Source organism: Hyla sarda, chromosome 5 (genome assembly GCF_029499605.1).
Source record: "Hyla sarda isolate aHylSar1 chromosome 5, aHylSar1.hap1, whole genome shotgun sequence".
Taxonomy (NCBI): Eukaryota; Metazoa; Chordata; class Amphibia; order Anura; family Hylidae; genus Hyla; species Hyla sarda.
In genome coordinates, this window is record NC_079193.1 from 329,231,585 (window position 1) to 329,256,466 (window position 24,882).

General features: G+C 39.7%; 1 protein-coding gene across 5 annotated transcripts in view; it reads left to right on the plus strand.

Moving 5' to 3' along the window:
• The window catches only part of VPS13B (vacuolar protein sorting 13 homolog B), a 1,225,788-nt gene that overhangs the window by 13,309 nt on the left and 1,187,597 nt on the right, over positions 1-24,882 (plus strand). For all 5 annotated transcript variants that reach the window (XM_056522379.1, XM_056522375.1, XM_056522376.1 and 2 more), the window contains exon 3: positions 1,359-1,502. In XM_056522379.1, coding sequence (XP_056378354.1) covers positions 1,359-1,502 — 144 coding nt within the window. The remainder of the gene's footprint in view (positions 1-1,358; positions 1,503-24,882) is intronic.

A 24,882-nucleotide genomic window follows, 5' to 3' on the forward strand; every position in this document is an offset into this window, starting at 1 on the left:
TAAATTACTAGATCCCTGATGGACCACATTCAGTGGGATCTGTTGGGACCTGGTGATGACCCGGTGGAGTCACTTGTGCTTTTGACATGGTTTGGAGCCGTCTGGCACAAAAAAAAAAGCCAAATGAAAAGAACCCGCTCTGTGCTGTAATGATAGCGCAGTGCCGCAGCGGGGATCCCGGGGCTCCCCAGCAGCGGGCCGCGGCGTACTGACATCTTATCCCCTATCCTTTGGATAGGGGATAAGATGTCTAGGGGCGGAGTACCCCTTTAATCCTCATGATCTTGTCTGAAGAGAAGGTTTTCCAGTGTGGCAGGAATGTAAAACTCTATTCACACATGTTAATGCTTTTTTCAGATTTTGTAGTATGCTAAGGGTAAAATAACCAGAAACCTGACAGAGCCATTAGATAGAGGTAAATGGGGGAAGCAAAAAATTGACCATAATGGAGCCATCATTGGGATCCTAACACATGTTGACCTCTGTTTGTGCCCAGTGTTAGTATAAATGTAATGAGATGAGGATTTACTTTTTTTTTCCAGCACAGGCTCGTAATGACTGTATGCAGATTGTCTAGAAAATAAGATTAGAAAATGCTGGAACAGGAACACAGAGCTGGAAGCACTGAGCGCAGTGTCAAGTATCCGATGTGTATTATTTTAGGAGGGAGGAGGGAAATTGGACTTTTCAAATGTTCTAGATAAGGTAGTAGACATAACATTTTTAATAAGGATTATGCTGTGAGGGTGCCAAAGAAAATCTTCAGTGAAGCACATACAAATCTTATTTCTGTTTCTTAATTCTATGTTAGGATCCAGAAGTTTCATTTGAAGAGGTGAATATTTTTATCATTGACCTGGTGCTCATCAGTCAATGTTACTTTACATTTTATCTTATGGGACGTCTGAACTCTGGAGCTTCACACTGGACATCTATGTAGAACAGTATTCTGACTTTTAGGACATCACTAAAAGTATTGATGGGTTCTCTCCCTTTTAGGGTTTAACTTATTAACAAATTTCTTTAGTACTAAACATCTTGTCATTCTGAGGGTATGTTCACACATTCAGAATTTCTTTGGCAAATCCAGCATATATTTTCCAAAGGATCTGTGGCAGAGATCCCAGCCTAACACTCTGCTGCGGATGTGCAGTGGATGTACTGGTGAATAAACACAAGGATTATCGTAGGGCTAATCCTCATGTTTTTCATGCAAAGCCACCACTTGTCAAAATGACTGAAAAGTGTCTGGTTATAAAGGACTGAAATACCCTCTTTCAGTATGAAATCAAAAATTATACAATGCAAAAGGTCTCTACAAGTAAACTTTATTGAATTTTTTTTTTTTTTTTTTTTAGGAGCTTAAGCTGCCCTTCACTTTTCTCAGTGGTCACATACATGAGTTAAGGATTCATGTACCATGGACCAAACTCGGATCAGAGTCTGTCGTGATAACCATCAACACTATGGAGTGCATACTGAAACTGAAAGATGGAGTGCAGGTAAGTAATTTAGCTTGTTTGCATTTGTATTAGTCACGATTTGAGTGTTTCTTTGTATTTCCTCACATATTTTTCTTGATATTACTAAAATAAACAATGTGATTATAGCAGCTACCACGAAGGCCCTGGAGATATTTGGAAACGTGAAAAATAAGGGTTGTGTCCAATGAAACAAATACCATTGGTATGGAATGAAATTTTTTATTATTTCCAATTAGTACAATTGAAAACACTTAAATTGATAATAGCCATAATAAAATTAAGAATAAAAACTAAGCAAAAGGTTATTGTACACAGATTACCTTTTGTCTGATTTAATTTAAAGGGTACCTCTCATCAAAAAAACTTTTGATATATTATAGATTAATGTATGCAGAATAACTTTACAATTGCATGTTATTAAAAAATATGCTTCTTTCTATTTAATTTTCCACTTTGAAGAAATGACCACTAGGGGTCTCCCTACCAGTCCTGGCAGCAAGCATTTCAGACTCATGCTGGAGTCCTAAACACTACGAGCTGCCAGTCTGCTATGTTCACAAAGGAGAACACTCAGAGCTGCCAGCCTGCTTTGTTCACAGTCTGTTTGGCTGTGAACAAAGCAGGCTGGCAGCTCTGAGTGTTTAGGACTCCAGCATGAGTCAGAAATGCTTGCTGACAGGACTGATCGGGAAAAATACAATAGAAAGAAGCATATTTTCATGCTATTGGAAAGTTATTCAACATTCATTAATCTAAAATATATCAAAAGTTTATTTGATGAGAGGTACCCTTTAAGATTCAAGGCTATTTATTGATCCAACTATCAAATATCGATTTTGATTTTCATTCTTTCATTACTTTGGTGATAATTATCACTAATACTTGAAGTATTTCTGATATGAGGAGATGTCATTATTCCATGTACACTAACAGCTTGATGTTACATTGATTTGGTTTTGGAACCAGCGGTACGGCCATTTCATGGAAGTGTTCTAAGAGCCTTTATTCAACATTTCAACACAAGGCCGCTTGTTAATTGTGCTGCTGTGTTAAGCCTATGTTGTATAAATGTGCTACCATGGCCTGAAGCGTCTCCAGACTTGTCTCCCAACAAGCAAATTTACGACTTCATTGGTCATCAATTACAAAAGTAACTTACTTTAGTGGATCTTGATGATTTGCGCGCCTAGGTGCATTAATTGTGGCAGAACGTTTCTCAAATAGCATGCTTAGGTGTTTTTGCTGGTGACACTCATAGTCGATACAAAATAAATTAAGATGTTTAGAATATTTATGTTTCTTTTATTTTATCTTTTACATATCAGTAACATGTCCTTTGATTTTCATGATTCCACAACTTTTCCTTCTTGGTGTTGTTATTTCAGTGTTATGGAGTGTGCAGCTTTGGCAGTCAATGGCAGGGTATCAGACAGGTCAGCCCATTGACCTGCATTATTTGCAGTGCTGAAAAGGTTAAACGGCCAAGATTGAAGGTTTTATTGTTTATTATCCATTAGTGCTATAGCATAGCTGTCAATTTCAGCATTTCTCCAATAGGTGGTCACAAAGGAACAATTTATGAACCCCACATGGTCACAATCATAAACATGTATGGCAGAATGCAGGAAGAGACTGTTCCTTTAATGTACATGTATTTAGATGCTGTCTCACTATGACAACCCTTCTGTGTGCCCTGTGGGGAAAATGAACATGATAGAGGGGATCATCTGTTAGAAATACTCTGGCTCTTAAAGGGTGATCCCTAAGTATAGTTTACCCCCAGTCTAGTTGATACTACCCATCCATGTATTATGTAATATTACCTTTCCCCTGCAGTGGCGCTGTAGAGGAAATATATAGGAAATATATGACGTGCCACATCTTTCCCTGGTCATAACAATTGATCGACCTAGTGGTTTCAGTAGCTGATGGCCGTTTTAATAAAGGATTCGCATTTGTAACCCAACTTCTTGCTTTATGCCTTGATTGTGTTTTACATTTAAATAAACATAGAATAGTGGATTAATTTCCTCTATGTTTTGCTCATATTTCAGTTCAGACACGTGCAGTTTTTCTTTATAGATGATGCTTATAATTTTATTAGTGTGCTTTTGTGCTGAATTGTTTTTAGCAGGAAACCAAATGTACTTTGCCTTTTTTTATGATGCTGTAAATTGGTTCGAGCGATAGGGGTAAAGCATGGACATAAATATTTTTTATTAAACATGCATTATGTTTGGGAACCGGTCTGAAAAAGCGATTGACAAAATCCGGTGGCATGATCTCTGCAGTGCCAGAAAGATTATTGTCAGAACATGATATAACTGGAAAGACACATGTGCGTGTTCAGCAGGTAATAAAATATTTGGAGAACAGATCAATGTGGATTGTATTCTGCATTGTCACCAGGATCAATTTCTGAGCTGTTCAATGTTCTACAAATTTTTTGTTACTGATGCTGCCAGAGTCTTATATCAGAAGTAGAGGCTGCAGTAAACAAGTACTTAACCCACACTATAATCCTTTACCGTCCTCCATTCCATCTTCTGTATTTTACAGTAAAATATGTGAATGTCATATTCACTCTACACTCAAAACTATGTAAAAATTATTTTTATATATATATATATATATATATATATATATATTATATATATATATATATATAATATATATATATATTTTTTAAATGGCTTTCTTAAAATACATTTGGATTGACCTCAGTTAGGGTGTGTTAACACGTGGCAGATTTGAACCGCCTGTGTAATGTGCTTGAGCCAATCTCATAGACTTACATGATGAGTTTATCTCGATCATGTCACACGGAGCCAGAAAAAGAACATGCGGAGCGCAAACTTCCCCATCGCTTGAGCCTTTGGACACTGAATGGAGAGTTATGTAAGAAGACACCGAAGTGATCAAGATTTAAGTTAAGCCAGAAAGAAGCAGAACCATAGACAACTTGTGTGTCCCTCTAGACCTCCACATTAACCTTTTACAGCTCATGACTTGATGGAACGTAATACGTGTGACTGCTCAGTGTCTTCTCACATTTTCTCCAAGAAGTTTTGATTTATTTTTCAGCTCTCTCACCTTTTTCAGATTCTTTAGGTTTATCAAGGTCTTTAGAGCCTTTTTTTTTTTTTTTTTGCTTACTAAAGTCGCACAAAAAGTCTCACATGCGCCTAAGCACTTTTCGTGCCAATTTTGTGACTAAGCAAAAAGTTACTAACAGCCTTACCTAAGCAAATTTCAATTTTCACTTTGTAGTGGTCAGGTATTTATGATGTGCGAAAGTCGCACGTAGGCAAAAAAAAAGTTGCAAGTTTACTCCAGGTCTGACCTGGAGTACAATACTCCAGTACGTGAGCAAAATTAAAAAGTCACAAAAGTCTCAGCTGTGACATTTTTTGTTTTGCTTACATGCTCCAAATTTATCAACCCCCTGCGTTAGTATGATAAATATGTAGCACATAAGTAAAACTAAAACAAAAAGAAAAAAAAGGACTCCAGAACTTGCTTACCAAAGCAAACAATGATAAATGTCCCCCAAAGTTGGTAAAATCAGATGTGACCACATGCATGTATGTGAAAGGGGACAAATGTGCTGTTTTATAAGTAAAATGACCTACATACCTAAAGCAGCGTTTCTGGTACCTCCAGCTACAATTCCCAGCATGCCTAGACAGCCTTTACCTGGGAGCTGGAGGCACCCTGGTTGGGAAATACTGCTGTTTTTATCCTCCATGGATCTAATCCAGGCAAAAAAGCTCACACCTTCCCACAATCCCCTTTGCTTACATGTGTACAGGAGACCAACTACCATTACTTTCAGGAGACTGCATTTGAACTGAGCTTGTGGGTCCTTAGCGTGGGTCTTTACCCAGGGCAACAGTTATCAAAACAATGCAGGCACATGGGGAATTAGTAAACTTATACAGTCATGGCTGTAAATTTTGGCACCCCTGAAATATATTTTCAAGAAAATTAAGTATTTCTCACAATAAAGGATTGCAGCAACACATGTTTTGCTATACAGATGTTTATTCCCTTTTATGTGTATTGGAACTTAACCAAAAAAAGGAGGGGGGAAAAAAAGCAAATTGGACATAATGTCACGCCAAACTCCAAAAATTGGCTGGACAAAATTATTGGTACCCTTTTTAAAATTGAGGAAAAAATAAGATTGTTTAAAGCATGTGATGCTCCATTAAACTCACATGGGGCAAGTAACAGGTGTGGGCAATATAAAAAAAATCACACCTGAAAGCAGATAATAGGAGAGAAGTTCACTTAGTTTTTGCATTGTGTGTCTGTGTGTGCCACACTAAGCATGGAGAACAGAAAGAGAGGAGACCAGTCTGAGGACTTAAGAACCAAAACTGTGGAAAAATATTAAAGGGGTATTCCGCCCCTAGACATCTTATCCCCTATCCAAAGGATAGGGAATAAGATATAAGATCGCCACGGTCCCCGCTGCGGCACCGCGCAATCATTACAGCACAGAGCGAGTTCGCTCTGCACGTAATGATGGGTGGTACAGGGGCTGGAGCGTCGTTACGTCACGGCTCCTCCCCTCGTGATGTCACAGCCCGCCCCTTTCAATACAAGTCTATGGGAGGGGGCGTGGCGGTCGTCACGACCCCTCCCATAGACTTGCATTAAGGGGACGGGCCGTGATGTCACGAGGGGCGGCGCCATGACGTCACGCTGCTCCGTCCCCTGTATCGCCCGTCATTACGCACAGAGCGAACTCGCTCTGTGCTGTAATGATAGCGCGGTGCCGCAGCGGGGATCCCAGGGGTCCCCAGTAGCGGGACCGCGGCGATCTGACATCTTATCCCCTATCCTTTGGATAGGGTATAAGATGTCTAGGGGCGGAATACCCCTTTAACAATCTCAAAGTTACAAGTCCATCTCCAGAGACCGAGATTTGCCTTTGTCTACAGTGCGCAACATTATCAAGAAGTTTGCAACCCATGGCACTGTAGCTAATCTCCCTGGGCATGGATGGAAGAGAAAAATTTATGAAAGGTGTCAACGCAGGATAGTCTGGATGATTGATAAGCAGCCCCAAACAATTTCCAAAGATATTCAAGCTGTCCTGCAGACTCAGGGAGCATCCGTGTCAGCGCAAACTATCCGTCAACATTTAAATGAAACGCTATGGCAGGAGACCCAGGAGGACCCCACTGCTGACACAGAGACATAAAAAAGCATGACTACATTTTGCCAAAATGAACTTGAGTAAGCCAAAATCCTTCTGGGAAAAATCTTGTGGACAGATGAGACCAAGATAGAGCTTTTTGGTAAAACACATAATTCTACTGTTTACCGAAAACTGAATGAGGCCTACAAAGAAAAGAACACAGTACCTACAGTGAAATATAGTGGAGGTTTAATGATTTGGGGTTATGTTGCCTCTGGTACTGGGTGCCTTGAATGTGTGCAAGGCATCATGAAATCTGAGGATTATCAATTGATTTTGGGTCGCACTGTACAGCCCAGTGAAAGCTGGGTTTGCGTCTGAGATCTTGGGTCTTTCAGCAGGACAATGACCCCAAACATACGTCAAAAAGCACCCAGAAATGCATGGCAACAAAGCGCTGGAGAGTTCTGAAGTGACCAGCAATGAGTCAAGATCTAAATCCCATTGAACACCTGTGGAGGGATCTTAAAATTGCTGTTGGGAAAAGGTGTCCTTCCAATAAGAGAGACCTGGAGCAGTTTGCAAAGGAAGAGTGGTCCCAAATTCCGGCTGAGAGGTGTAAGAAGCTTATTGATGGTTAAAGAAAGCGACTGTTTTTGGATATTTTTTCCAAAGGGTGTGTGCAACCAAATATTAAGGGGGCTTGTGATTTTGTCCAGACCATTTTTTGTTTGGTATGTCTCAAACAGGACATTTTCAGTAATGCTTGTACATTTAACCCCTTAAGGACTCAGTATTTTTCAGTTTTTTCCTCCTTACCTTTTTAAAAAGCATAACCCTTTCAATTTTTCACCTAAAATTCTATATTATGACCTATGTTTTGCGCCACCAATTCTACTTTGCAGTGACCTTAGTCATTTTACCAAAAAGTTCACAGCAAAACCAAAAAAAATTATTTTTGCGACAAAATTGAAGAAAATTATATTCTGTAACTTTTGGGGGCTTCCGTTTCTACGTTCGTAAATTTTTCGGTAAAAATGACACCTTTTCTTATGTAGGTCCATATAATTTAAATGATACCCTACTTATATAGGTTTGATTTTGTCTTCTGGAAAAAATCATAACTACATGCACGAAAATTAATACATCTTTAAAATTGTCATCTTTTGGCCACTAACTTTTTTTTTTCTTTCCAAGTTCGGGGCGATATGATGGCTTATTTATTGCGCTGTGATCTGAAGTTTTTGGCGGTACCATTTTTGTATTGATCGGACTTATTGATCGCTTTTTATTCATTTTTTCATAATATAAAAAGTGACCCAAAAATACACTATTTTGGACTTAGGAAATTTTTTTGCGCGTACGCCATTGACCGTGTGGTTTAATTAACTATTAATTTTTATTGTACGGACATTTCCGCATGCGGCGATGCCGCATGTTTTTTTTATTTACAGTTTTTGTTTTTTTAATGGGAAAAGGGGGTCTTATTTTTATTAGGGAAGGGGTTAAATGATCTTTTTAACTTTTTTTTTTTTTTTTCCCCACACACTTATTTTATTTTTTATTTTTTGCAATGTTATAGCATTCTCTAGGGGCTATAACACTGCATACACTGATCTTCTACACAGATGACTACCATGCATTAACATGGCAATGATCAATGATATCGGTGATCAATTGCTCAAGCCTTGATTTCAGGCTTGGAGCAATCAATTGCAGGTAACGGACCCTCCGCTCTTGTTCTAGCTGATCGGGACATCACCATTTCACCCCGATGTTCCCGATCAACGTGAATGAGCTGCCTCGAGTGTATTTTTGTTACTTTTAGATGTGATCAACTTTGAACGCAGTGTCTAAAGGGTTAATAGCGCGCGGCACAATGATTGGTGCCTCACGCTATTAGCCCACGATCTCTGCTTTCTTTAGCCATTGGGATCAGCCGTGACTCTGCGTTATAGACAGGGCGCAGGGAGTACAGGTATGCCCTGCGTCCTTAAGAGGTTAAAATGTTTAATTTCACATATTGGCCTTGATTTACTAAGTGTTGTGTAGTTTTCTTTGTGGGTATTAATTCCCTACAATTTTGTTTCCCTACATTTTGCTTTTTTTTTTTCTTCTTCTGTGGAAACCTTCTTTTTATTTTATTTAATATTCCTTATTTTCCACACACATAATCTTTAAAAACACATCAATATCAGAGGATTCCATTCTAATGTCCATTCACATATTCTTACAATATATTCTCTATTCTTGCCACATCCCTTTTGTGCTTATTGATTTCTTATGCCCACTCTCCCTATAGAGCCTGGGAAAAAGAAAAAAAAGACAAAAAAAAAAAGTTTTTCAACACTATTCTGCCAATTACTCCATATTTTTTCCCAATGTTGTAATCCTTTTCCCCCCTTTTATCCATAGTTCTGTACTTTTCTACACCTTCATCTCTTTTTGCCATTCCCCCAATAGATGGACTGGTCAAATTCACCTTTACCTATAATTTCTTTACTTCTCCACAGGCCCCCGCTATCCCCCAGTAATATGGCTGGGACAGTCCTCGGGATTCTCTCCCCTACTCATTTTGACTTGTTTTAAAGGGGTACTTTAAACGCTGGAGCCAAAGCTCGTGACGCCATAGCCCCTCCCCTCATGATGTCATGCCCCGCCCCCCTCAATGCACGACGCGGCTGTCACGCCCCCTCCCATAGACTTGCATTGAGGGGGCGGGACGTGACGCCATGAGCTTCCGGCTCCAGCGTTTGGAACAGTTTGTTCCAAACGCTGGGCAGCGGACTATCCCATTAAGAACATTACATCAAAGTTGGATCAGCCTGTAGTGTGGCTTTCCACTTTGAATTTGAGTGTGACTCCATATTCAGACCTCCATGCGTTGATAAATTTGATTTCCATTGATAATTTTTGTGTGATTTTGTTGTCAGCACATTCAACTATGTAAAGACTAAAGTATTTCATACGATTAGTTCATTCATTGAGATCTAGGAAGTGTTCTCTAAGGCTAGGTTCACACTACGTAATTTCCGCCTGCAATTCCGCTTAGAAATTGCAGGCAGAAATCCCGCCTACTAAAATGTATGCTATAGTATAGTGAATGGGTTTCCGTTCCCAAATTCACACTTCAGAATTTGTGAACGCAGAATCTGCTTGAAAATTTCTGCCTGAAGAATGGCGTTGTTCATTCTTCAGGCGCAAATACTCGCAGAACACATTGCAGTCTATTGGAGACTGCAGTGTCCACGCGGTCGTAGCGCCGATTCAGTCAGTGCTGGCTGCACTTGGAATCTTCGGGCAGAAATTTTCTGCCCAGAGATTCGACAGAGTGAACCTAGCCTTAGTGTTCCCTTTATTTTTTTGAGCAGTGTATAATTGTTGGGCAAAGCAATCCCTCCTTTTCCCCACGTAGCTGTAAAGTTACTATATTTCAACCTAACCTGTTTTTTGCCCCACAACAATCTTCCCAATATTGCTTCCAACTTACTATACCAGGTGTTTCCTATCCAGATTGGTGCTGCACTAAAGTGGGAGAGGATGTGAGGCAGTATTATCATTTTCACTTTTGCCACTCGCGCTGACATTATTAAGGGCATTTTTATCAAAATTTTTATCCTATTAGTAAAATTTTTTATGAAAGGTCGAATATTATTTTTCATAAACTACTTTACTCCTCTTGAAATATTAATCCCTAAATAAGTAAAGCTCTCAGATTTCCCCCAAAATCTTCAATCTTCCTTCCATTTTGTCCAACTCCTCATGTGGTAACCTTAGTAAATATGTTGGGATTTTCTGAAAATGTCGGGAACACACTCCTTTTCAGTGACCATGCCCCTTTTTCGTGTTTTCTTAGTAAAATGGAGAGTTAGTCGGATTTTTCAATTCTAGCACAAATTTGGAACACTTACGTTTGATGGGTGGCAGACAATCTACCTCTCACTATTCAGAAAATGTCCCTTGCACAATATAGGGAATATTATAGCATCTACCATTACTATAGAACATTACTGTATTATATTTTTATATTCCTCTTATATATGCATGAAAAACTGTTTTCTGCACATAACCAGAATTGAATAGAATTCGTTTTCGATGATGTACATAGAAACATGAGCTCAAAAGAAGCTATGAAGAAAATAGAAATCTGCAGCACTGATCCCAGGAGTCAAGTCCTGGAAAAAAGTGTGGGAACTCACCCAAGATATCCACTCAAGGGCTGGTCCTGCAGGACTATTGCTTATAGGAACAGTGTTCCTGCTGTGGAAAAAGGGCAGGAACTCTGTTCCCATGCGTTTCTATAGGAATTGAGTCCCAAATAATCCCATTATGGAAAAAAAAGCAGCAGACAACCATTGTATGTTGAGACCAGAACTCTATGGAAACCTGGTAATTTGTTCTGAATCCCAAACATGTCATCCAAAAAAGTGAGGATTAAAGTAAAATAAGTAGATAACTAATACAGATAAAGCAAGTCCTTACTTATAAAATAGAGCTTCTAGAAGCTGTAAATCACTCTCTATGTAGAGGCTCAGGGTCCTGTACAGTACAGTGTCCCAAAAAAGTAAATTGGATTCACTCCCACCTTGTGTCCAAAGGAGCACCTAACCCTGTCACAGATAAATAGTACAGAACATGACTACCTCCCTGTACTGTAGGGAGGCGCTAACAGACAGCAAGTCAGTGCATGCACTTCAGTAATACAGGGGTTTTACCAGTGACATGTCCATTCTGATTGATCAGATCTTGCAGCCATTGATATGTTTCACAGATCTGGACTGTCTGTAGCATTGTATGTTGATGATATTGTAATTTGAGGCCCTTGTAAGTTGAGGAACCCTTGTATACCACTCACTAGTGCCGATCTCTCGTGGAACATGAATTCCAGCAAATTCTTTAGAATAATAGAAATAAGACTACATTACCAAATCACAACTGAAACAAAGCTGCGCAAAAGCACATTGCAGACAAATTGTGGAAACATCAAAGTCTCACAACAAAATTATTTTCGTGATTTTGCGGTCACCAAATTTTGTACAGTTGTAATTTAGCTCAGAAATGACACCCACAGGTTACATTCGCACACAACATAAATTAAGATCAATTCTGGCAAAGTCGTGTTAGGCTGCTTTCACACTATAAAGTTCTTCAGTTTTTAAAGAGCCGTTATAATGTACCGTAATGAAAACCTTTAAAAACGGTAGTTAAACGCTATTACAAAATCCCATTAAAGTCTATGGGATTTTTACATTAACCAGTCATAGCCGTTTCTAATAACGGACATTACTTGTGACTGGAGAAAATAACTGTACATGCACTATTTTTCTCCCATCACAAAATAACTTCCATTATTAATAACGGGCTATGACAGGTTAAAACAGATAATGTAAAAATCCCATAGACTTTAATAGGATTTTATAACGGCCGTATGCGATTTTGTAACGGACGTTTTTAAGGGTTTTCATATCGGAACATTAAAACAGCTCTTTAAAACGGAAGAACTTTATAGTGTGAAAGCAGCCTTACTTCTGACCTATGACCGAAAATGTAACTCCCAGGAGGAACTGCACTATATAGAGTCCTAATAAAAGACCTATATCAGGAGAGCGGAGAGGTCATCTTGGATGTGTTTCTGTTTCCTATGGCTTCATTATTGTTCTCTAGGTTGGAGAGTTCTGGTATTCTTACCTTAGGTTGACTCTACTTGTGTCATATGATAAGGCACTTTCTGGTGAGTTCTTTCTGTGGTATTTGCAAACTTTAATAAAGCCCCTCTCAGTAGCTGAATCAAGGAGATTTTAATCACTTTACGGTGACGTATGGGGGCACATACTTATTGCTTGTAATATGTTAATCGCTCTTTGTGTGTTGGGAAGTGGTCCGTGTTTTGACATTTTTTTACACTATTAGATTATACTTTAGTTAAATGAAAGTAAACACGTTTACCTTTCATTTCCTGACTTGGAGTTATGCAGTCAGCCTTATGGAAGCGATTTTTCTCTCTTATTATAGATAACTTCACTTATGGTAGCACATTTCCGTTTCTACACATCTTCTGCATTTTTGTCGCTTTTTCTATAATGACTTAGCACTGAGGTCATGGCTGACTGAATGTTAAAATTCCTTAACTTTCTTAGCCATTGATGTGTGGCGTAAGATTTTTTTTCTTGTGTGAAGTTTTGGGAAATATTTTGCCTTTTTAGTATAAAAACAAGGCTTTTTTTTATTTGCAGTAGTAATTACTGTATGACTAACAGTGGAACATTTTCCTGTCTACTTTAGTGCAACGCGAGTTACAGTAATGTCATGTAACAACTTTCTGTGCTGGCTAATGATGATGATTTTCTCTGGTGACCGGCAATTCTCTGATTCTTTTAGACTGGACGTTTTGTAGGTTTTACTTGATGAGCCGTGTGCAATTTTCTGGAAATCCAGAGGTTATACAGTTCAGGCTGCTTTAGATGATTTATGTATGTGTATCTTCTTTTCGTAACTGAGATCTGTCATCAGGCAGCATAAGCATGAGCTTGTTTCAGTAACAATATTTTATATTAAATATTTCATATTGATATTTTTCGGCGTCTATTTCTTAAGGTTCTATTAACACTGCAGACATTTTTAGTGGACCAGTCAGTGCTGTGGTTATGGATGTGGATTACCTATGCAGTGTAGGGCAAATCCGGGTCCAGGCTACCCATGTGGCATTCATGTTGGCGCTCATATATGTTTGTGTTTTTTTTTTTTTTATTACACAAAACACAGATTTCCAATTTTGTGTAAACTGTAGAGGGGATTCACATTGAAATCTAAAGGACACTAAATTTAAAAAGACCCATGTGAACAAGATCTTAAAAGTTCATTTTCAGATCTGGGTTTAGTTTTATAATTCCAATGTGCAATGTTTTTTTTTTTTCAAGAACACCATAGCTACTTTGCCAGTGTTAAACATGGTGCAGTTATATTCTGACAGGACAGAATTAAATATGTCCTGCAGCCACCATTATTAATTACTTTTATTGCATTCCAAAAATGTAGATTCTTGTCGATTGTATAAAAAAAAAAATGGATTAATGGGCAAAAATTGGATCATCGTCATTGTGTTTAAGGGAAAAAATTGTCCGACTAATTTTGTGGGGCTTGCAGCGGTGTCAAACAGACAGAGGCACTCCCCCTAGGCAGAAGCATGGGGCACCATAAGTACTTAAAGGGGTACTCCGCCCTAGACATCTTATCCCCTATCCAAAGGATAGGGGATAAGATGTCAGATCGCCGCGGTGCTGCTGCTGGGGAGCCCCGCTGCAGCCCCCCGCTATCATTACAGCACAGAGCGAGTTCGCTCTGCACGTAATGACGCGCAATACAGGGGCCGGAGCATCGTTACGTCACGGCTCCGCCCCTCGTGATGTCATGGCCCGCCCCTTTCAATACAAGTCTATGGGAGGGGGCGTGGCGGTAGTCACGCCCCCTGCCATAGACTTGCATTAAGGGGACGGGCCGTGATGTCACGAGGGGCGGAGCCATGACGTCACGCGGCTCCATCCCCTGTATCGCCCATCATTACGCACAGAGCGAACTCGATCTGTGCTGTAATGATAGCGGGGTGCCGCAGCGGGTATCCCCGAGGTCCCCAGCAGCAGCACCGCGGTGATCTGACATCTTATCCCCTATCCTTTGGATAGGGGATAAATTGTCTAGGGCGGAGTACCCCTTTAAAGGGGTTATCCAGGAATAGAAAAAACAGAGCTAATTTCTATCAAAAACAGCTCCACATCTGTCCCCAGGTTGTGTGTAGTATTACATCTTGGTTCCATTCACTTCAATGGAACTAAGCTTCAGAACCACACCCAACCTGGAGACAGATGGGGAGCTGTTTTTGAAAGAAAATAGCTCTGTTTTTCTATTCCTGGATAACCCCTTTAATCCCATGCTGCACTGGAGAGGGGTCCAGGGGAGACCGAGCTGTGATAATGAGACTGTGGTTGAAGGACCTACCATGATGATGATGATGATGATGATGACGTTGGGTTGGGCTGAGTTCTGATAATGAGATGATGATATAGAATAGGTGGGCGTGTAAAAATCTAAAGAAAGGACAATATTGTATAAGGTATGTTTTGTTCAAAGGAGTGGTATTATAGGTTTCAGATCACAGTACATGCATAGTTTATTCATGTGTTATGGGCAGTAATACATAAATAAACGTTGTGCATGTACTGCTATAGAACAGTGATCTGCAACCCGTGGTTGTGCAGCTGGTGCAGAACTACAACTCCCAGCATGTCCTGTCAGCCATAGTCTCTACTATAGCAGTACATGCATTTGAAAACTACTGTATAGCACAACCTGCTGGGAGTTGTAGTTATGGGTTAGTTTAAGTTTTTGGCCAAATACCTAAATTTTGAGTTTCTGCCCAAAATTCTAATTTTCGGTGCACCACTATATAAAAGCCCTTTTTACTTGTTTTCTTTACAATAACTGTATTACATGATCTTAGCACGTTTCGCATTAGCAGGCATAATGAGGCCTGGAGGGCTATTCCCAATCCATTTTTAAAAGGATCGACGGATTATGATTAACTATTTTGGCAAGAATAAGGCTACAGATTTTACTATTTTTGCCATCAAAAATCTTTCTTGCCGTTCTCTTTATGTATTTCTGATCACATAGCACTTAAAGTGCTGTTCCTACGCTGTTGGGACTTTGCTCTCTACTAAATGGACTGATTAGCTTACCTGTTGCTTTTGAGGATGCCTCTCTTTTGTTTTCTTTTTGTGACTCTCTGCATATATCCTATTTGTTCAAAACTTAAATAAAAACCTTTGAAAAGAAAAAGGGTCAGCACTTATATAAACTAAATTGGGGACGTTTGCTGCATTTTTCTGCGCAGTGTATATTTATATATTTTACAGCTGTATCCCGATCTTTAATCCCAGAAAGATTTAGTTACAATTTCTTATAATTGCTGTAACCTTCCGGATGATAGTGGAGTAGAGATTAGTTTTTGTCAAATTATATAATAGCTCGGTAATAATCTTCATGTTGCAATACATATAAAAAAATATTTTCTTTTTCGGTGTAGATAGCCGTTAGTTGCACTACTAAGGTCTCTTCTGATTCGGCTGTGTGATAAATGAATTCTCAGAAGACTTGCCAATGAATGGAACATTCTGGGGAGCTGTTGTGACAGCTGTGAGAAGTAGCAGGCTACGTGTATCAATGACAAGTGTCGGAGAGCATTCCACTTTGAAAAGTTCAGTTTATGGGTCATATGTTGGGTAAAATAATATCAATGTTGGTCTCTGAAAATGTTTTTTCTTTTTGGGAGACAGTCACCTTATGGGTACAGGTGACTCCTCCTAAAGCCATCTGGAAAAAAAATGGAATAAGTTACTGTGCAGGCAATTACTGCTTCTAGTAATACTCTTATTGGGGAATGGCTTCCTCTCTGTCCCCTCAGGTGATATCCAGATTGGGGACAGGACTTTCCCTCCAATGATTTCCTGACTAGGGATGGGCTCTCCAACTTTGAGAATATCTTTACAAATAGTGATAATGCAAACAGCTGTATGGTCAACCCTAAGAATATCAGTATAGGGATCATTGTCAAAAAAATACCAGAATCCTCTACTGACTATATTATATACCAAAAAGAACAGCACGTAGAGTGTGATTCTACTAAATATACAACATTTTATTGTTTAAAATACAAAAACAACACTTAATAAAATATTACAGGCAGGAATTCCCACTAATTGCGGGGCGCTGGTGTGCCGACTTGATTAGGCAAATATGCATACGATAATCTCATGAACAACATGGAGACCACATTAACTGAACTCTGCTTTCCAATACTGTCACCTATAACTGAAGGATATAGCTATTATTATGGCTCAATGCTTTCAGTATATCACAGCTTTTTAATATCCCCAACCTTTATAAGTCTTTAACAGCAAATCAAACAGATTGTGGTCCCATGCATAAGTATCAGGCCCCAGTCTCTCAGCGTCATCGCACTACTGCGCGTGTACGGCTTGCTTTAAGTCCGACATGCGCACAGTGCTGTTAGTCGCTGGGGACCAAGGCGCTGTAGCTATGCATCACCAATGCATTCACCTATAGTGATCACCATGCCATAATAAAGGGACATGCTTGCAGGTGTCATTATTGTCATTAAAGGAGTAGTCCAGTCCTGAAAAAACCGTATCCCCTATCCTAAGGATAGGCGATAAGTTTCAGATAGCGGGGGGTCAGACTGCTGGGACCTCCTGCGATCTCCCGTATGGGGCCCCAGCTCTCCAGCCCGATAGCGTGTGTCGACCACTGCATGAAGCGGCAGCCGACACTCCCCCTCAATACAGCTCTATGGCATAGACTGAGATTGCCGAAGGCTCTGCCATAGAGTTGTATTGAGGGGGCGTGTCAGCCGCCGCTTTGTGCGGTGGATTGCTGGGTATCCCTGCGGTCTGAACCCCAGCTATCTGAAACTTATCCCCTATGCTTAGAGTAGAGGATACGTTTTTCAGTACTGGACTACTCCTTTTAACCCTTTATTCTAGCTACATCTCCGTGACCAATAGCTATATTATGCAGAAGTGAATATTAAAAATAAATATATATAGAAAACAGGATGGCAAAAAATGCATCCATCTGCACTAATAATCACAATTTGTACGAATGTTTGTGTTATAATATATTGCGCTGTCACTTTAATTGCTATGTTAGTATAGGATATTGTTGGTTACAAAATATTGAATATAAGTAATGGTCACTAATATGGGGATATAGCTATTGGTCATAGAGATGTAGTTAGTAGAATAAGGGGTTAATGACAATAATGATACCTGCAAGCATGTCCCTTTTTATTATGGCATGGTGATCACTATAGGTGCATGCATCGGTGATGCATAGCTAGAGTGCCTGGGTCCCCGGCAACTTAATGCACTGTGCGCATGTCAGACTTAGGGCAAGCCATACATGCGCAATAGTGCAGCGACGCTGAGAGACTAGGGTGTGATGCGTGCCACATCATGTGATCAACATGACAGGGAAGTTACAGGGGCATCCTGGAGGTTACTAGGGAAGAATAGCAGTATAAAAATGCTCCAGATAAACAAATGGTATGCCTCCTGAGGAAGGAGCCGAAACAGCTGTAGGGGTAGTGAGGCGCCACTGTGCAGACCTAATATGGGTAAGACACTATTATATGCATGATTTCAAACTTATGGTAACATTATGCATGGGACCACATTCTGTTTGATTTGCTGTTAAAGACTTATAAGGTTGGGGATATTAAATAGCTGTGATATACTGAAAGCATTGAGCCATAATAATAGCTATATCCTTCAGTTAAAGGTGACAGTATTGGGAAGCAGAGTTCAGTTAATGTGGTCTCCATGTTGTTCATGAGATTATTGTATGCATATTTGCCAAATCGAGTCTGCAGGCTATCACCTGCAATTAGTGGGAATTCCTGCCTGTAATATTAAGTGGTGGTTTTGTATTTTAAACAAAAAATTTTTTTTGTGTATTTAGTAGAATCATACTCTATGTGGTGTTCTCTTTGGTATATTGCCTCTAATGTCACTGCAGCCTGTGAGACAGACCGTACACCTCTAATAATGTGATTGCATCATGTGAGACAGACCCTGCACTTTTTATCTCTTAAAACCTTAGCATACCCTATCTTTTCCAGTTTTGTCATAGGTTTTTCTAAATGTGTTACCGTAGTTCTACTAGGAACGTATATAAACTAAGATGCAAAAAAGACAGAGATCGGAGGCACCATTCAGAAAAAAAAAATGCCCAATGTATACACTTTACCACCTGGGAAAATGACCCCTGGGAACTTAGCTACTATAAATGTCCATAGGATGGTATGGTAGTGCAAGAACAGAACAAAATGCAGGTAAGTACTATATATGTAAAGAAGAATGATAGTCCTGCATTCGCCGCAATCCACTGCTGCTACGGAAGGGGTACCATGGAGGTAACGGGGCTGGTACGGGGGCTCAGAGGTGCCTCTGAGCCCCCGTACAAGCCCCTTAACCTCCATGGTACCTCTCCTGTAGCAGTGGTGGATTGCAGTGAGTGCCGGACTATTGTTCTTCTTTACATATGTTCTACTAGGAACATTTCCTAAAACAACTTTTCAATCTCTAGTTTTATTAGGTCTATTTTTTTTTCATGTAATTAAAATGAGATTGTAGAGAGAACCTTAGTGTGGTCTTAGTGGTACAGTTGCCTTGGTCTTTGGCACCTTTATACAGTGTAAGCTTTGTGTAGACAGACACCTGTTAAAGGCTTTGACATTTTTAAGGAGCCATCCAATCCAGCATGACTGACAGATTTTTGTGTCTATTGGGAGACATCTGTATATCAAGCCCTATGAGTAAAAGATGTCTGTGACTGCCACGGTTACTAAAAACCCTACTTCTTGACAGTTTTTATAGCATCATTTCTCTATTTTACTATCATTTCATAGTAAATTGCAGACTGCTGTAATAAGGGAGCCAGTACCTGTTTCATGCTGCCTGATCCATGTATCATCTAGGCTGCCCCTGGTTGTTCTGCCTGTTGCTCTGCCTGCCTTAGCTGATAGATCTTTGTCTGACTATAGAGATATCTATCAATCAAGGCTGTAGGGGTGGGAACGATCCCTGGGGACTGCCCTAGTGACTTGTGGTATAGTATGGTTCCCTTTTGAGGCTTCCCTGAAATGCATTTTCATGCGTAAAAACCATGTGTATTTCAAATGTTTATTTTTATTTATTTTTATTATTGCTTTTATTAAATTTTTTGTTATAGTTTAGCTAGTTTTTTGGTGTTTTTCATTGTGCATTAAAAAAATCATTGGCAAAAACACCTAATGCACAAAAAAAGCATAGTTTGCAGCATTTTTCACATTTTAATTTGGTCATCTATAAAATATCTGACTTTGCAAAAAAAGCACAAATCTATAAAATAACCTACAAAACATGTTTTGCATAAAAATGCACTGCGTAAAAGCTAAGTTTGAGTTCCCTGTACAGTAAATATGTCCTAGGTAGCTATATAATATACATATGAAATTGTTGAAGTATATATGAAATAATTTGGATTTCAAGAACCTTTTCTGTGAATCTGATACAGCCCCAGAAATGTTGAATTCGGCAGCTGGCCGTCTGGGTGCGTGAACTACGCTTACCAACGCATTTAAAAGCCTGCTCTGCTTTAATGTATAAATCACAGTTCCTACATTGCTTCATGGATGAAAGCCTATAGTTGAGACGTGTTTTGGAAGCTGGCAAAGCTTGGAACAGCGCGGTTGTTGAGTTATAAACAAAACAATAACACACTGAGGTTGGGTTCACTTTCCAGGCCTATAAACAGATCTTAAATCTGTAGAGATCTGGAATGTAAGTGTTGATAGATGGAGTTGAAAGAAGGGGGGGTGGAAGCCTTGGACTGATTGAAAATGTATTTTGGGTTGGAAATGAAACCTTCCAATGTTTGTCATTGAAGTTGGTGCAAGTTCACCCTGTGGAAAAAGGTGTGCTTTTATATTTTTTAAATAAATATGTTTCAACCAACGCCTAATTTAGTAAAAGATAAATCGCATTGTAAGACTGCCCTAACATTTCAGATTCTTTGCTTTGTGTATCACCGGTCCCTTCTCTATTGCCTGCTGGGGTGTTTATGTTGAAGCAGGTGACCTACCTTTTTCTTTATTGTACCCGTTCACCCCTCGAGCAAGCAGGAATCTTATCCTAGCTCTAGAAACAGCAAAAGACGTTTTGGTATCACTTCATATCTGGAGCATCTCTTCATTTTACAGGTAAGGCTGAAGCCAAAAAGTGTGAATTATCATCTTTCTATTCAATGTTAGCTGTCTCAAAGACGTAGGGCACATTGAATAGAAAGATACCGTTATTCACACTTTTCATATTTAGGAGGGTTTTATGTTAGTTTCGTGACAATGTTTTTTTTATGTAACATTTGTTTTCTTACCTAAAAATATCTCTGCTGTTGCTGAACTCACGTGATCATGGTCATAACTTGTAAATTGAACTTTAAAATGTATTAATAGTCCGAATGACCAAAACAAAAATCAGTGTTTGTTTTGGTCATTCGGACGTACAGTTTTATTTTTTTTAAATTTTTTTTTTTGATGCAGTTCTTGAAGCCAAAGCCAGGAATGGATTTTAATAAAAGAAATATCAGTCTCTTTTTTTATATTTCTTTTGCCATTTATGATTTGTTTCAGGCGCTCTCTTTAATTTTAACCCCTTAAGGACCACAGTTTTATTTTACCACTTTCGTATTTTTCAACACTTTCTAAAAAAAATATCAACACTTAAAATTTTGAACCTACAGACCCATATGAGGGCTTATTTTTTGCGCCACCAATTATACTTTGTAAAGACATCAATCACCATCAAATTTAAAGAGTACCTGTCATCAACAAAAACTTTTAATATGTTGTTCATAATCATTAATGAAGAGATATTGTAATATATCTTCATTAAAAAATAATATTTATACCTTTTTTTTTTCATTTTATACTTTTGGCCACTAGGGGTCTCTCTTCTATGACTGGTCTGCAAGCAGCTTCCTATGCTTTTCATAGTAAGTGTACAGCTTTTAGGACTAATGCTGAAAGGGCTCTGGTCCTTCCACCGGAAGTTCAGTACTCGCAGCTCAGGACTCGCTCCCAGCCTGTGAGCTACAAGCCTGCACATGCCTCTCATATAACAGCCAGTCACCTCCCCCTCCCCCCTGCTCTGTGTTCAGGTGTTGGCTGTCTGGCTGTCTGGGCATGCTGGGAGTTGTAGTTTTGCAACAGCTGGAGGTACCCTGGTTGGGAAACACTGCTGCAGAGGGAGAGCAGCATACAGGAAGACTGGCAGAAGCAGAGTCCCGGCCAGGCTTCATGTGACATCATGCCTGCCGGGACCCGCCTCCTTCCACCCCCTCAGAAAGACAGTGCTCCTGAGCTAATGAAGAGGGATAAAAAAAGGTATTTCCACAGCGTTTTAAACCTCAATAAACACAGGGATAGGCATAGTTAGAGTAAGGGACAGGGGGGGGAGGGGGATCAGGGAAAGTTTAGATGACAGGTACTCTTTAAGGCAAAACCAGAAAAAACAATATTTGTGGGGCAAAATTGGAGAAAAAACGTCATTTTGTAAATTTTAGGGGCTTCTGATTCTACGAAGTGCACTTTTCAGTAAAAATAACACCATATCTTTTTTCTTTTTTCCATATGGTTACAAGAATACCTAATGTATATATTCCAATATTAGAAAAAAGTTCAAAGGCACTCACCCTATGCTGTGTAAATTCTTCTTTATTTCTTTAGCTCATGTGCAAAAACAGGATGCCGGCATCTTGCCGCAGTGAGTTCAGAACACCAGTGAGTGACCAGCAATCTCACACACAGGCGTTCTGAACTCACTGCGGCAAGATGTCGGCGTCTTGTTTGTGCACATGAGCTAAAGAAATAAAGAAGAATTTACACAGCATAGGGTGAGTGCCTTTGAACTTTTTTTCTAATATTGAATTGTATACACACCTTGCTGTTTCTATGAATGAGCACCACCCAATTATTGCTTGGGGCTGTCTCCACCATCCGCCATCAGCCCCCCATAGACCTCTATACTTACACAGCGAGTAGTGCCTGTACTGACTTTCTCTACGATTAAAGCCTAGTTTAAATAGGTTTTGTTTTATTTTACTACTTTAAATAAAATTTGAACTACATGCACCAAAATTAGTATGTTTAAAATTGTCATCTTCTGACCCTTATAACTTTTTTTGTTTTTAAACGGGGATGTATAAGGGCAAATTTTTGGCGCTGGATCTAAAGTTTTTGTCGGTACTATAATATACGCAATTTTGGACTTTGGAATTTTTTTATGTGTACGCCATTGTTTAATGTACGCGCGGTTTAACCCCTTAGTGACTTAGCCCATTGTCACCTTAAGGACTCAAAACAACTTTTGTTTTTGCACTTCAGTTTTTTCCTCATCTTCTAAAAATCATAACGCGTTCAATTTTGCACCTACAGACCCACATAAGAGCTTCTTTTTTGCATCCAATTGTACTTTGCATTGACATTACTTATTTTAAAACCTAATCTATGGCAAAACAAAAAAAAAAATTGTGAGGTAAAATGAAAAAACAAAACAAAATAGCCATTTTGCTAATTTTTAGGGTTTTCGTTTCTACGCAGTGCACTTTTCGGTAAAAATGACACCTTATCACTATTCTGTGGGTCCATACGGTTACAGGGAAGCCCAATTTATGAAGGATTTATTTATTTTACTACTTTAAAAAAATTATAACTACATGCACCAAAATTAGTATGTGCGAAATTGTCAAATTCTGACCCCTTTAACTTTTTTTTTATTTGGGGCAATATGAGGGCAAATTTTTTGCGCTGTGGACTGTAGTTTTTATCGGTAATATTTTTATTTTGATGGGACTTTTTGATCTCTTATTTTTATTGTATATGAAGTGACCAAAAGTGCACAGGGAAAAGGCGGGTGATTCAAACTTTAAGGGGGGGGGGCTTATTCACATTAATTCTCTTTTTTTACCACTTTTTACCTTGCATGGTATAGCCCTAAGGGGGCTAAAAAAAAAATCTGATTGCATTCACTGATCGGCATGGAGCAGTAGATTGCCAATCGGACGACAAGGAGGCAGGTGAGGACCCTCCCATCATCCAGTAAACTGATCGGGACACCACGATTCTGTTGCGAAAGTCCCGATCAGCTCCGCTGAGCTGCTGGGCTAGTTTTACTTTTACTTTAGACACCTCAATCAACTTTGATCGCAGCATCTAAAGGGTTAATGCTGGGCATCAGCCCGATCGGTGCCTGGCATTAAGCCGTGGGTCCTGGCTGCCTGTAGCAACCGGGACCCACAGGGTTTAACCCGTTCTCCGCTTTTGAGCACGGTTTAAACCCCTTTAGTGGGACTCAGGATGTACATGTACAGGAACGGGTTAATATATTTTTATAGTTCAGACACTTACACATGCAGCGATACCACATATGTTTACTTTTATTATGTTTCTATATTTTTTTATATGGAATTTGGGAAAAGGGAGGTGATTTAAACTTTTTAATATGGAAATGTTTTTTTTTTTTTTTTTTTACACTTTTAGTCCCCTTAGGTGCTTTTAGGAGGAATCATTACATTCCTCATGCAGATCAGTGTGGTTCCCCAGAACTCCATTGATCTGTGCCCTCTGCGCTTGATTGATAAAGCCTGGTTCAGCCAGGCTTTATCAATCTCAGAGCTGGGACCAGCAGAGGATGAGAGGTAAGCGCCACTGGTCCACCAGGGAGTGTTCAAAAGTCCCTTTAGACGCCACTGTCAGCTTTGACAGCGGCGATCTAAAGGGTTAAAGGAAATCTGTCACCTGCACTAACCTGTCGGTAACGACAGGTAGTGCAGGTGACACTGATGACAACGGTACTCACATTGTCCCGTTCCGTGGCGGGGATCTTTGGTAATCTCCTCTGTCAGCTCTGCTCTGGGCACCCTGCTTGGGGCACGGGCAGAGCTTACTTACCCGCTGCTATTCCCTCACAGCAGGACCCAGCAGGGGGCAGCAGTGGTGATGTCACTAAGCTCCGGCGGTGCCCCAAGCAGGAGATTACTGAAGATCCCCCGCCACGCAACGGGACCAGGTGAGTACTGTTGTCATCTTTGTCACCTGCACCATCTGTCGGTACTGACAGGTTAGTGCAGATTACACTGGTGACAGATTTCCTTTTAATAGCCGGCCACGGAGATCGCCGCATGTCAGCTATTAACTGCAGCCCCCAGCTACAAAAATCAGCTGGAGCTGGCCGGTATGGCGCAGGCTCGAGACGGTAGCCCATGCCATACACTGTTAACGGCACAAGGACGTGTATACACGTCCTTTGTTGTTAACAAGTTAAAAACTTCACAAAGAAGTCTTAATATGGTGGATGTAATCTAAACCTACACTGCTCATAAAAATAAAGGGAACACTAAGATAACACATCCTAGATCTTAATGAATGAACTAATACTTTCGTCTTTACATAGTTGAATGTGCTGACAACAAAATCACACAATTATGGAAATCAAATTTATCAACCCATGGAGGTCTGTATATGGAGTCACACTCAAAATCAAAGTGCAAAAACCACACTACAGGTTGATCCAACTTTGATGTAATGTCATTAAAACAAGTCTAAATGAGGCTCAGTAGTGTGTGTGGGCTCCGCGTGCC